The sequence below is a fragment of the Fukomys damarensis genome, unplaced genomic scaffold, assembly GCF_012274545.1.
Source record: "Fukomys damarensis isolate Sample0158 unplaced genomic scaffold, DMR_v1.0_HiC HiC_scaffold_9, whole genome shotgun sequence".
In the NCBI taxonomy this organism is placed as follows: domain Eukaryota; kingdom Metazoa; phylum Chordata; class Mammalia; order Rodentia; family Bathyergidae; genus Fukomys; species Fukomys damarensis.
In genome coordinates this window covers 25,449,718-25,464,797 of record NW_022900921.1, presented here as the reverse complement: position 1 = coordinate 25,464,797, position 15,080 = coordinate 25,449,718, and the positions used below count along the sequence as shown (strand labels likewise).

The 15,080-nt window shown below is 33.4% G+C and overlaps 1 protein-coding gene across 1 annotated transcript in view; it reads right to left on the bottom strand.

Moving 5' to 3' along the window:
- Positions 1–2,221: 2,221 nt before the first annotated feature.
- CUNH5orf47 (chromosome unknown C5orf47 homolog) overlaps positions 2,222–15,080 on the bottom strand; it is a 13,562-nt gene continuing 703 nt past the window's right edge. The window contains exons 2-6 of the mRNA XM_010622307.2: positions 14,955–15,078; positions 9,075–9,160; positions 7,140–7,239; positions 5,354–5,392; positions 2,222–2,356 (exon numbers count right to left, since the gene is read on the bottom strand). Coding sequence (XP_010620609.1) covers positions 5,373–5,392; positions 7,140–7,239; positions 9,075–9,160; positions 14,955–15,078 — 330 coding nt within the window. The 3' untranslated portion in view covers positions 2,222–2,356; positions 5,354–5,372. The remainder of the gene's footprint in view (positions 2,357–5,353; positions 5,393–7,139; positions 7,240–9,074; positions 9,161–14,954; positions 15,079–15,080) is intronic.

Below are 15,080 nucleotides of genomic sequence, written 5' to 3'. Positions count from 1 at the left end.
AGGGTAATAAGGGAAAAGAAAAAAATGTGAAAAAATGAAAAGATGAAAATAAAGTGTTTGTAAGTGGGGAGGGGAGGAGGGGGTGAAGGGAGGACATGGACAAGGGGAAAAAATGAGAACCAAGACCTGTCATGTAGAGGTACAAGATCACAACAATGAATGTAACTGTACTGTATCCCTAAAATGTACCAATAAACTCAATTTTTAAAATTTAATATTTTTAAATGTGTTTATTATGTATTACTGTAATAAGTAATTAGTCTCAGGATTAGGCAATAGTATTTTAAATTAGGTTTTTATGTTGAAGCAATTGTATTTCACAAACAACTATGAGAAACAATGAAGATATCTCATGTACTCTACCCAAATTTCCCCATGGTGACATCTTACAAACTATAATGAAAAATCATACCTAGAATATGGCATTGATATAGTCAAGATATAGAACATTCCCATCACCACTGGAAGCCTTCATGTTGCTTTTTTTATAGCAACCTCTACTTCTCTTCAGTCCCAATCCCCTTATTAACCTCTGGAACCCACCCATCTGTTTTCTAATTCTACAGTTTTTTAATTTATTGAATGCTGTGCATATATAATTGGTAATGTTTCTCTAAAGAACTAAGACTTGTTATAAAGAACTAAGAGGGGCCGGGGATTTAGCTCAGTGGTTTGGTGGCCTGCCTTGCAAGGGCAAGGACCCGAGTACAATCCCCAGTACCAAAAAAAAAGAACTAAGAGTCACCATGTTATAGCAGCCTTGCCTTCTTACATGTTGTACTAATCATATCTGATTGAATCAGAAATCATCAAACAAAAACTTAAAGTATTTAGAATAAATATTTAGAGTGTTCATTTCATTTCAATGGGAGTCTTAATTGCTCTATTGGCTTTAGAATAATAAGACAAATTAAGTTCGTATTCAGTATTAGATTCATACTGTAAATCTAATAAATACTGATATATCTGACAAATTAAAACATATTGCATTATTGTGTCAAAGTGTAGAAATCACAGAAATATAAAGTGAAGCAAACCTAAAGTCCTCGTTCACATTCATCACAAAACTTTATGCAACACAAATTACTATATATATTGAATATATAGTTTTATTTAGCACTGCATTTAAGTCATATAAACAATGTGTCCTTCAACTAGAAATAGGTAGATTTGATAAACAGTCACCAGAAGAACATACTACCATAAAATCCTACTCTGCTGGAGTCTCATGAAAATAATCTGAAGTTATAGCTAGAGGAAGAAACATCTATGGATTAATTTACATTCCTTACATTTTACATTGTTTCATAAGAAGACTGTCTTTCTCTATTTTGTAATATCTTTGTAAGAGAAGGAAGAATACCCTCTCAATGACCCCCCAAAAATGAATGTCACCTTTTTTCTCCTCCTGCATATTTAAAGAAAAGGACCTGCCACATCAAGGGAGCAAAACAATTAGTATACACAGAGGCTGACCACAGACAAGCCTCTTTTCTCCTTTTCCCAAGTTATCAGTTCTACTAGGCCCTTTATTCAAGTTAAGAAGAAACATCATACCAACAATAAGTAAATAAATAAAAGATAGATAGATAGACAGACAGACAGATAAGCAAGCTATCATAGGTAATACTGGTTAACAATTAATACTGTATAGAAAATAAAATGTCTCACTAAAAAACACTTCTGATTTCCAAAGTTCTAAACCTTTCCACTTTTGACTTATATGTACATACAACCTATAATATCTCCTCTGATTTTTGCCCAAGAATTTTTCTAAAATGTTTGCATTGTTATATAGTTCATTATAATACACCCATATAAAAAACATATACATATATACTGAATTTCCTGAGATTGAAAAGGTCACTTAAATAACCATTAGTTTGAATACCCAAAATAATTGCTGCTGTATAGAATTTAAGAAAAAAAGGAGGAAGCAAAAAATAATTTAAATGAATCCAAGTTTAATTTAAAGCAGTTGCATCTAAAAGAAAGAATGTATAAAGCAGAAATTGCAGGCTCACTAATGAAAATGAAAAATTGGCAATTATAAATACATGCAATTCTACTGATACATTAATTTAAATGTTAAGTATAAGATTAAGTTTACATTATCCAAAATAAGTGTTAATTCTAAAAATAATACTTGCATGCATATAATATTTAACTAAAATTTTCATTGACTTGCAAAGAAATACCATTAATTTATAAAGAGGGTGGTTTTTCCATTCAACTTATAAAGTGCCAATTCCAACAAAACACACCAAAATAACAAACAAATAGGATTCCGTTTAACATTCCATCTTTAAACTCTTCATAATCTTCACTGGAAAACAGATCCAGAGATAGGTTAATCCTAAATAAAAAGTGACAAAATTAAATCATATTAAAAATTAAATTTCATGTCAGTAGCTACAGAAAACTGTAACATTCTAAGATTAAAAAGAGGGGAGGAGGGGGTGAAGGGAGGGCAGGGGTAAGGGGAAAAAATGAGAATCAAGACTTGCTATGTAGAGGTACAAGTTCCCAACAATGAATGTAACTGTACTGTATCCCTAAAAGGTACCAATAAACTCAAAGCTGAAAAAAATAAAAAGACAAGCCTGGACTACACAGTGAGACCCTGTCTCAAAAAGCTAAGTAAATAAATATGCAAGCCAAAGAAAATACAATATAGTACATAATGGAAATGCCAAATAATTACCAAAGTTTATAACTTAAAAAGACCAAAAGGAAAGTTTAATCTTTATATAATAAAAGGAAAAAGTTCTATCACTTTTTCATAGTTGTCTAAAATATATAAATTCAGTCTATTAAAACTTCTGTTGTATCTCATCAGACATTAAAAAACAAAAATCTTAAGATAACAATTAAAGTCATTAGTTCTACTCTTTTATAACATCCATCATAATACATAATACATGGACATTAAACTTAGAAACTTTGCTGAAAATTTGGTATAAAAGCTGCAAAAATATTTTCATAGTTGTCTAAAATATATAAATTCAGTCTATTAAAACTTCTGTTGTATCTCATCAGACATTAAAAAACAAAAATCTTAAGATAACAATTAAAGTCATTAGTTCTACTCTTTTATAACATCCATCATAATACATAATACATGGACATTAAACTTAGAAACTTTGCTGAAAATTTGGTATAAAAGCTGCAAAAATATAGATTTTGTACAGGTGACCATAGAAGTTTCTGATGAACTCAATGTGTAGTTCATATTTTTCCTTCCATTCCAACTCCTGCTAATACCCTCAGTGACTTCAACAGCTTCATTGATAAGAAGCATTTCACAGCACCACATCACAAGCTTTTAACTCCAGTCCACTGCAGCCATTCACAAATGAGCCTATTACTTAGACAATATCATTTACGTTTTATTCTTAGGTACTAGAACTCTTCAAGTGTTCCTGACTGACATATTTTTATCCTTCTACTTTATGTGCCCCTTTGCTCTCACCCAGCAAGGTTTTGTCCTCCTTTGAACCAACAATTCCTTGATTATCTATAAGCATCATCTGCCTCCATCTTCAGCCCCTCAACCATCTCTTTTTATGCCTAATTAAGCCTCTAGAAACCCTGACTCTAAAATTGAAAATTTTTCATCCATGACATTGCCTGACATTCTGCACTTAGTCCTCCCCCTCTCTCTCTCTTCACAATGACATTTTCATCTGCATTTACTGCTAGAACCACAATATAACCTTTATGAAGTACATATCTATCACACCAGCCCCAATACGCTTTAAATTGCTTGCTCAGAATTTTTACCTGGGTCCCTCAACACAATAAAAATAAAACACAATACCTTCATTAAATGAGTTCTTTCTTCTGACTTCCTTATTTCCTCATTCTCAAAACTCAGTACCCTCTTTCTGATCCCAACTTCTAACCTCTCCGCCCCTTCAGTCTTGCTCATTTAAATGCATTTTTTTTCACTTGGACTACTACAGAGTCCAGAGTTTTTCACCTACCAATTTGCCTCCTTTGAAAACCTTCCCATGAATGAGATCAAATTCTTTCTAAAATGCAGATCTGATAGCTCTGTTTTAAAATGTTTTTTATATTGATGAAGAATAAGATATTTGTGTAAACTCTTATTATTTTTCCATGGAGTATTTATTAACCACAAAAGAAAAAATGTAGCTATAAATGGATAACTTCACCAAGAAATCCAAGTTAATCCTACAAGTAAGTAATTGATGAAGATTATTAAATGGCTTCAGATGTGATGCTAATATAATAGCCCAGAAAAAATATATCACAGAAATCAAATAACAGGAAAGTATCAGCACATCCAGAGGGACAGTCTGAAAATCAGCTGGCCCATATTTTTTAAAAATGTCAGTACAATGAAAGCAAAGAAAGGTTAAAGAACTGTTACAGGTTAAAAGAAAACAAAGAAAGACTTGACAAAATACACTATCATGGACTGGACTTGGTATCTGAAAAATTCTCCCATTAAAGACAATATTAGACAAATGAGGGGGATAAAATAAAAAGCAATGATCATGTAACTATTTAAAGTAAAAGGTCAATGTCCCATGTTTCTTCATTGTATCCTGAACAAAGTACAAATCTTTCATCAGTGTTCAACTGAGTCTTTGATATAGTCTCATCATTCTTTTATATCTTTCTTTAATTACTATTTTAAATAATCTTTTATCAAATTGTATTTCATAAACATTGTTAGAATCAAGAAATTTTACTCATCTTCATATCTAAAATGTATTGTGCTCCTCACACTCCCACTTATAAAAGCCTAATTTTTTTTCCAAGATCTATTTTAATTCTCCTATTACTTTTTTTTTTTTTTTGTACCAGGGATCGAACTCAGGTCCTTGCACTTGTGAGGCAGGTGGCAGAGCCACTGAGCTAAATCCCTGGCCCTTCCTGTTACTTTTCAAATTCCAGAAAACTGGACATAATCTCTCCCTAAAAGTTTAATGAAACCAAGTAATTAATAAACCTGGGGCAGAATTGAAAGGAAGTGTGAAAACATGATATACTCTGTTTAAAATATATTAAGGAAAATCAGAAGTCAGGAATAGAATAGACATTAAATCATACATCCAAAAAGATTCAATGAAGCTATAAAATTTAATGAGCTATCTGAGAGAAAATATGTAAAGAAATAATGGGGCCAACAATTACTCCTAGAACAACAAAAAACACACATTAGAAATCACAGAAAATACACTTAGAAAGGCAGAATGAGTGCTTAGTATGTGCCAAACACCAGCATTAAGGAAGAAACTAGCAATGGTTATGCACTAAAAGTTGGAAGGTAGGATATAAAAGGGAAGGGGAAAAATCTAGTTATTATCAAATGGATTCTTACCAGAACATGATAGGAAGATTCATCTTGTACATTTTGAGTCTAGAAACAACATTAAATGCAAGAAAAATTCAAATTTGCCTCTAGCACTGATTTCCTTATTAATAAATGTATATTAAGAAATAAAGTGCTTCTCAGTCTTTTGACAAAGATCAAGTGAAGAAATAAAGTTATAAAAGATTGCAACATAATCATTAGTTTTATTAAAATTTTTCACAATTTAAAACTGTAGTGCAAAATAATGAATTTCAAAAATTCCTTTTTTAGAAAACACATCCTTTTAGAGCTGAGTGTGGTGGCGCATGCCTATAATCCCAGCACTAAGGAGGCTAAGGCAGGATGATTGCTGTGAGTTTGAGACCAGTCTGGGCTACATAATGAGTTTGAGGTTAGTCTCAACTACATAGTGAGACCCTGTCTCAAAAAACCAAAATAAATAAATAAATAAATAAATAAACAAACCATATAATTTTAAATCGTTAAATAATCATTATAAGATTACCTTATGTTTAATAGAAGACCTCTTGCTGAGGTAGAAAAGACCTCATGAAGTTCGAGCTTATATAATTACTGGACTAGCTTTCTGAATAATGTCTACATTTTCTTTGTGAATTGCTCTGCCTATTCAAACATCTGTTTTTTTTAACAAACCTCAAACTATTTCCATTTTTTCTAAAGCCTTCCATTGTCCTTTTTAATTGGATAAGTAGACTACCACATATCTAAACATTGGTTTATGTCATTCCTGCCAACAATTTATGCCATTATTGATGCCATGGTACATGAACATTAATATTTCTACTGTTATATTGTTTAGAAATTGACATTCCATTTTATTTTTCATCTTATTAAAATATTTTTCATAAGTTAAATGCTACAAGTTTAATAATTGTTAAATAGGAACTGTCAAGAGACTGTACTGAGAACCAAGGAGTAGCATGAATATTAGGACATGTGTGTGAAGGAAAAAAATAACTATTTTGATTCATCAATTTATGACATTAAGTTACATTAACTTTATTCAACTTGATATTTTGAGAATCTAAAACTTCCAACTCTTTTAATAAACATAGTAGATTACACTAATTTGCCCTGACAACAATATGAACTCAATATTAATGCAGCATTAGAACATGGTTTAATTCATGAGTTGTTTTTCAGACATGAGATAATGACATCAAGGCCATAACACAAGAGCAGATTCTGTTAAATGCATTAAATTGTACTGGTGCATTCACGTAAAGGAAATTACTAAAGTTATATATAATGTGTAACTTTACATTGCAGTTTAAATGTTTGTCTTCATTCACATCGATGAGTTTTGTGATATGAATTATAAAGTTGGCATTAAAGCTCACATTTAGCCAGGTGTGGTAGTGCATGCCTGTAATCGCAGCACTCAGAGGCTTAGGCAGAAGGATCACTGTGAGCTCAAGTCCAACCTGGGCTACATAGTAAATTTGAGGACAGCCTGAACTACATAGCAAGACCCTGTCTCAAAAAAAACAAAGCTCACATTTAACAGACAAGTGTGTTCACTTTGCTCTATGTTTCATTCACATGCACCATCTACAGTCTACTCCTATCTATATAGTACCAGAGTCTACTCTATGCTCACTGCTTGAAGATGTTTTACACTTTTAATTAAAATGAATAGTGATAATGTGGTAGCCTCATTTCTATAGTTCTGTATATTAAATATGACAATTAGTAAAACGACTAGCATAATGTGATCCAAGGTTAATAGAAGCCAGTCTTCTTTAATACAGTGAAAACTGTGTTAACTTACTTTCGTTAGATGATCTTTGGCATTTAAGCCTAAGTCTATATTTTTCATTTTCTTCAAGCATTCTAGAAATCACTTTGTATACACTATTCCATACTGAAGCCTTAAAAAGATAAGCACAGTTAAGGAATGCGAACCAGAAAAGTAGGAATGCATTTTGATCAATACAATTGGGAGCGATCCAACTTTGTTGCATGTCAATCATTATAGAACAAATAACAGAGAACTAAAATTTAAATGTGATTGTTTCCCCACGATTACTGAACTATCTGATCTCTTTTCTAACTTCCTAGAATTTCCTCCCTGTAGTATTTAAATTAATTGTAGTGGATGAAGCATCTTTCTATGAGTCTATAAATGTCTACCTAAATGGTTCCAATTCGTTCAATTTTCAAAAGTAATAAAAACAGTAAATTTAAATTCCTATGTCTAAACCATTGGGCAGAGATTTTTTTTTTCTTTTCTTTTTTTTTTTTTTTTTTTCCGGCACCGGGGATTGAGCTCGGGTCCTTGCACTTGCAAGGCAGGCCACCGAACCACTGAGCTAAATCCCTGGCCCCTGACTTTATTTTTTAATGTATTTTATTTCAGTTAAGAATTAAAAGATTTCTCCAGAACATACCAAGGCAAAACTACTATAGACTAGAATAGAAAGAATGAACTGCCACTTACCAGTTGCTTGACACTGGATAAGTGTTTAACTTGCACAGAAGAGTATCTTTATACACTGAATTATTAGCAGTAATGAAAAATATATATGTTAAGCACTTACCCTGGCACCTGGAACACAGCAGTTCAAACAAATACTGTCTTTTGCTATTTTCTTCTTAAAATAAAATGATTCTTGGAAGAAATATTTCTTAGTAAGAGATTAGAAATATTCCTAGTGAAATTAGATGCTAACTCATGTGGTCATAGGTGGGGCTTCTTGTGTGATATTGGGATTAAAAATGTGATGCTGGGATTAATGTGTGATGCTGGGATTAAGGAAGGCCCACTCTGAGTGTGAATGGCACCACCCAAAAGGTGGGTGGCCTGGAAGGGATAAAAGGGAAAGGTAGGATGCTGCTGCTGCTGATGATGATGATGTCATTGCTTGCTACTTGCTACCTTCTGCCTGGCCTGCTTATCCATGCACAGTTTTTCCTCCCTGATAACCCTCTGCCATGCAACTCTGCCTTGGAGCCAGCCAACTATGGACTGAAACCTCTACAAACTGTAAGCTTAAATACACTCTTCCTCTTTGAACTTTGGGTTTTGGGTAATTTGTCTCAACAATGAGAAAAATAACTAAAACAAAGTGTTAGTCATGTTTAATGCTATTTTATACTGCGCATGGATTATATATCAAACAAACTCAAAGCTCAGAAACAATACAATTGTATGTGCCATAATCAACTAATAATTCTTTAAACAAAAATGACAAAGAATAGGAGAGCATCTCATCTTGGATATGTTTAAAACATTCAAGTTCCCATGACATCTGGACAACCAATGTTGAGAACAGTTGAAGAATAAAGGTTCATCCTTGTCAGCTTTCCTGCTAAAACTTTAGTATGCATTCATAGTTTTTGAAAAGAGCAATATAGTATGAATACAGATACATTATTCTTATCTATGAAATCTATGATTTTCTTCTTATACTACATTTTCTGAATATGTCATATTCTAGAAACCATAGATTATGCCCTGAAAAATCCCCCAGTGGATTATATCAAAACATATTTTATACCTTCAAATATTAGAAGATCTGTTCTTTTTGGTTAATAAATATTTCCAAGTCCATTTCCATTTCTGACAAATTCTATTATCTCATTTCAGAAAATTAAGTTATTCAAAAGATGCAACCATTTTCACTATCTTGAATATCTTCACTCATTTTATTTAGAGGATTCTCTAAAATTCAAATATTGCTCATTCCCCTTTACAATAACATACCTTTTTTCTTTTTTTCATTATTTTGCAAGCTTTACACAATTGTATGGGAAAGTCAAACACTGTAGCTGCATCCTTCTGGGTTAGATCTACTTTTTAAAAAAAGAGTGAAAAGGTAAGGTATGAAAATAAGTAAATATTTTAAGCAATTCACTATCCTGAGAATAAAGACCACAGAAATGTCTCTTAATCTGTTTGGAGATTTTATAGTTGTTGGTATACTTCTAACCACTAGGTAATGCTACTTTACCATTTAGGTAATTACATGCTGACAACTGTAACTATAAAAACTTGTAAGTAGCAAGAAAAACTTCCATCTAGTTTCAGTCTCCTTTCTTTTCTGATAATGAGGTGAGTCCCAAACGGGTCAAAAAGAATATACAAATACGAAAAACTACATTGCCATATTTTCTCCAATCTCCATTCTCTTCAATTCAGCTCTACATAATATTATGCTTCCAATAACACAAAACAACTTGTGATTCCTCCAATATGTCTTATTCTTACTTTTTCTAGGCTTTGCACATGCTTCTCTATCAAGCTAAAATAGTATATATAAAACACACACACCCCTTCCTGACAAATTTACACTTGTTCTTCTGCACTCAACTCACAAGTCACCTTCTCTCCACAGCTTTTCCTCAAGGATACACAGCCACACATATGGCACTGTTTCCTGTAAATCCTTATCAGAGCATTTAGCATAATTTAACATCATTTTTTATAATGCGTCTCCTCTACAAGGCTCTGAACTGGAGGCAGCAGCCATGTGTGTTTTATTCAGTTTTTTTATCAAGTCATACAGTAGTATAGATAGACCTTTGACTTATGATGAGGTTCTCCATCAACCCATTGTACTTTGTAAACATACTGAGTTTAAAATGAATTATATACATCTAAATTGCCAAACATCATATCTTAGCCCAGCCTTCCTTAAATGTGTTCAGCATGCTTACATTAACACGGCACCTACTTCATAATAAAGTGTTGTCTCATGTATATACAGAGACAATTTGTGTAGACATGATAGAATGGAACAACACAAAATTCAATAAACACTGGCAATGCTGTACAGCATAGAGTATCTGTTGTTCAGCCTTGTGATCATATGGCCCACTGGAGTTGTAGCTCTCTGCTAATACCCAATATCATGAGGAGTACCCTATCACATAACATCAGGATCACCATAATAGTTGAAAAGTTGGCTAGGTTAGTCATAAGTTGGCGGAAGTTTTCTAGAGTAAATAAATTACCTGGCTCCATTCACTAAGCCATACTAAATGTTAAAGCTGTTAAAAGAAAACCTAAGGGAGCTGTGTCCAGAGGCAAAATTATAAAACAGCAAGCATATGCTCCCTGAATGCCTTTATATTTACTTTCCTTTTGTCTCTGATTCATCCTATCTTAACCCTTCCCTCTTCATTCCTGCCCTTCTACTACTCTATAATACTTAGCTTTCTTCTACCTATTTAAGGATTAGATTTCCAAGGAGCATTCTGTGGGATCTTACAAAGCAACATTTACTCAGTTACCACAGGATTTATAGCATTGCTTATCTGATGAACATGTTTATTATTCATGAAAATCCAGTTTCTAATTCTATTGATATTAGGTACACAATACATATTTTATTTTTTAATGAACTAGAATATGCTCTAAAATGGTATTTCAAAATTTGTGAGATGCATGCCACTGATTCTGGGTGGAGCCCAGATACAGCACTACAGCACATTAATTCACCCAGCATGAAGACACATTTTGTAATACCAACTAATTAGAAGGCTGAGACAAAAGAATTGAAAGTTTAAGGCCAGCGTGATCATGATGAGACAGTCATTCTTTTTCCAATCTTTTCCAATCTTCTGATTATATCAAGGAGGAAGTCTGAGTTTGGTACTACTATGTCATTTAGATGTCTCCAAGGCTTGTTCATTTCCCTCTATAACCACAAACAACCTTCAGCAGACAACCTATTTAACTAGAATTTAATAACAGTGTTTTGCCTTTATTAGATTTCTTAAATGAATTTCTATTTATGGAAAACAGTACAAGTTTTCCACTGAGATGATGCAAAGTGTTCTAAAAAGAAATTTAATTGAGAGGGGAAAGTATTTATTTAAATAAATAAATTAAGTAAATAACAGTATAGATGATATGTAGATATGGCATAGAAAAATAACTCAATTTTGGAAAACTTCCCTTCACATTGCCACATTTATCCTTCCTCCAAATGCCTACAAACTTCAGAGCACTATAGTTACATAATTCCCAACTATTTCCTGTTAAGTTGTATCTACACCATACCTTTGCTCCTTAAGACTGGAGTAGAATAATCAACTCTATCTTTAATAAACTGAAAATATTAAATATGTGAGGAAGTACAGAGGGTATGCAAAAGGAAAAATACAAAATTTCTTCCACTTATATTTTGTACTGTACTGAGACTACCCCCAGTATGTACAATGGACTTTATCAGATTTTGCCTAATATTACAAATCTTTCTCTAGTCTTATTCCTATTCATTCTGGCCCAAATTGTGTTTCTAGTTCTTTCCTAATCACTGACCATGATTGATCCATACTTAAAATTTGCTCACATGCTTTTTCCACCTGTCATTTGCTCCTGTCTCAGCACCATGTAAAAATCTCATAAAGCTTCCACCATCAAGAAGCTTTCCTTGATTCTCTCAGCCTCAAATGATTTGCAACGTCCAAGGCATTCATTTGTACAGTGCTCCAATAGCATTTATTATCCTCTATTATTTATGAATCATGAATATATCTCCTGAGGTCTGTAATAACAGGAAGCCAACCTGATTTATTGGTCCTGTTAGGAATGTTAGAAGAGTTGCTTAATCTGTTGGCCTTGGATCTCTAAACTCCAGGGCATCCTAGAAATGCTTACAAGCTTACCTTTCAGAGGTGCACCAGTAACTGATAACTTCACTCCACCATTAAAAAATCTTTAGTGATTATAAAATGACAAGCAACCAATTATCTGATCAAAAACTTATATTTCATTCATTCAATAAATATGTAATACCTGCCTACTATGTGGCTAATGCTAGGCTAATACCTTCTTCCCTTCAAGTTATTTTTGTTTAATGTACTCACATTTACCAGACACTTAATTCTGTGACAAACCCTATGCTAGGCACTCTGTACATATTACTTCAGATAATCTCTCTAAACTTGATTATCAGAGCCCCTCACTCACTACTAACACTCATACCTAATAGTTTATATTCCCATAATTCATTTATACATTTTTTGAGTGCAGAATATTTGCCTGATACATTGTGTCACTAGCACCTGACCTAGTGGCCTGTGTGATATACGTTAAATAAATTTTGTCCTAGAACCTGACCTACTGGCCACAGTGTGGCAGATGTTACATAAATATTGTTGAATGAATAAATAATTCTCCCTTATTCCTTTTTAGAGAACCAGGCATAAGCACTTATTATCTAATTAACCAAAAGAAAAAATGGCTAACTTTGATCAAGACAAAGGAAGAAAGCACATACATACAAAAATAAATGAGGGCATAATAAACATTAAAACATGAAGACACTTCAAAAAGTCATATAATATTGTTTTGCAGACTATTCAAACACTTTAGAAAACCTAGGTGAAACAGATAATTGTTTAAGGAAATACATTTTACCAAAATTGATTCCTTAGAGTTAGAAAGTTTAACCAGACCAATTTCTACTGAAGATACAGAGAAAGTTGTTAAGAAATTTTCCCACAAAAAAAAGCAGTAGCCTTTTGGTTAGGCTTTTGGTGAGAGGTAGGCAAAATAATTTCACAAAAGAATTTTAACAAATCTTCCAGGCCTTGGGAGTCTCAGTGTCCTATAAATTATTCCAGAGCACCAAAAAGGAAGGAAAAAAAAACTCCTAATTTCTTTCATAAAGTAACTACAAATAACTCTGATATCTAAACCAGATAAAGAAATACAAAGGAAAAAAACTACAGATCACTCTCTTTCCTGAATACCAATGCAAAAATTCTAAACAAATGATTAGCAAATAGAGTCCAAGGCTGTATTGAGAAAATAATACAAGAGAAGCAAGTGAGGCTCATTTTATCAATACAAAGTTGAGTTGATATTTCAAAATTTATTTATCATATCACACATTAATAAAACCAAGAAAAATACTACCTCCTGAGATCTCAGAAAGTCTGACAAAATTCAACATCCACTCTGATTTTTTTTTTCTTGGTATGGGGGATTGAACTCAGGATCTTGCACTTGCAAGGCAGCTGGCAGAACCACTGAACTAAATCCCCCACCACACTATAATGTTTAAGACACTTAAGATAACAAAAATTGAAGAATATTTTTAATAGTTTAAATATGTCAGACATGATGGGACATGCCTATAATCTAAGTACTCAGGAGCCTGAAGCAGAAGAGTCTAGGCCAGCCTAAACTACACAGTAAGACCATGTCTCATAAAAAAAATTATATGTGCTTTAACCTTAAAGCCAGTACCTTATTTTATTGAGAAACACTAGAGGCATTCTTTGTAACACAAGCAACAAGACAACGATGCTCACTACGTACTATCTGACCTGTACTTAAGGTAGTAGACAGTGTAATTTAAAAAAGAAAGACCTATTGCAGGCATAAAAATGTTTTAAAAAGAAATCAAATTGTCTTTACATAAACAAATGCCTGGAAAATATATGTACCTTAAAAATGGCAGGAATCAATTATAAAACTTGTTCTAATAACAAAAGAATTTAGTAAATTGATAGGATCTAAAATTAACACACAAAAATCAATGGGGTAAGTGAAAAAAAAGCCAGCCCAAAAGCCTATATTATATAAGATTCCATTTATATACCTGAAACAGAAAATCTATGGAGACAAAGCGGGTAAGTGCTTGTTTCCAGCTGAGTTGGGGGATGGTGAAGGGAGATATAGGAGAATGGCAAGGGACTGCTAATGAATATAGAGTTTTTTTCTGGGATAATGAGAATATTTCAAAATTGATTGTAGTGATGGTAACTATGTAAACTTTCATATGGAAAAACCATTGAGTTTTCCATACAAAAACTATAATGACTCAATGGTGCACGTTAAGTGGATGAATGCACTATGCACCATGACATGTCAATAAAGATACTTTTAAAAATTATCAGTGGAAGTATGGGCCCTCAAAAGAAAAGCAGAAGTTGAGATAATGGAAATGTTTCATACCTTAACTGTGGTGTAATGTGGATTTGTCAAAACTCCTGAAACATACTTAAACTAATCCTCAATGAAGTTGCTTGAAAAGCTTCATACATATAAATATTTAGAGGGCATTATGGAGAACAATACTCTATTTACAACATCAAAAACAGTTTAGGAATAAATTTACCAGTGGGAAACCTATAATGAGGAAAATTTTTAAATTTAAAATATTCATGAAAGATACAAAAGGAAATTGAACAACGAAGACATCCTGTCTTTAGATGATTCCACAGCTTCCAGATGTCATTTCTGCCTTTAAATTAATTTGTAATTTCAATGAACTTCTGTAAGAATACCATGAAGAACACCAGGGCCCCCATCACTCTAGGAGACTGAAGTGACTCATACAATAATCTCTCCTCTCCTGTCTCTGGATTACCTCAACCTGCATCTCTGCATCATCTGCCTTTCTGTAGGTCACCCACTAAAATAAATTAAAAGGCTTCTTCTTCTACCCCAACCTAAGACTGTCACAGACTAATAGGAGTCCTGACTAGCGACCGACTGGCTAGTTTACAGGAGAGCTGGCTGACTGGCTGGATGATAGGAGAGTTGACCCGACCGGACAGGAGGGTTAACTGGCTGCCTGACAGAGGTTGTCTGACTGACAGAAGAGCTGACTCGCTGGCTGCCTACAGGACTCAGCTGACTGGTTGGCGGATAAGAGGGATGCCTGGCTGACTGAGCAGCTGACCAGCCGACCCCGCGAGGCGACTGCCGCGGGCCCAGGGAGCGCAGCGTGGCTGACTGCGAGCTGACCCT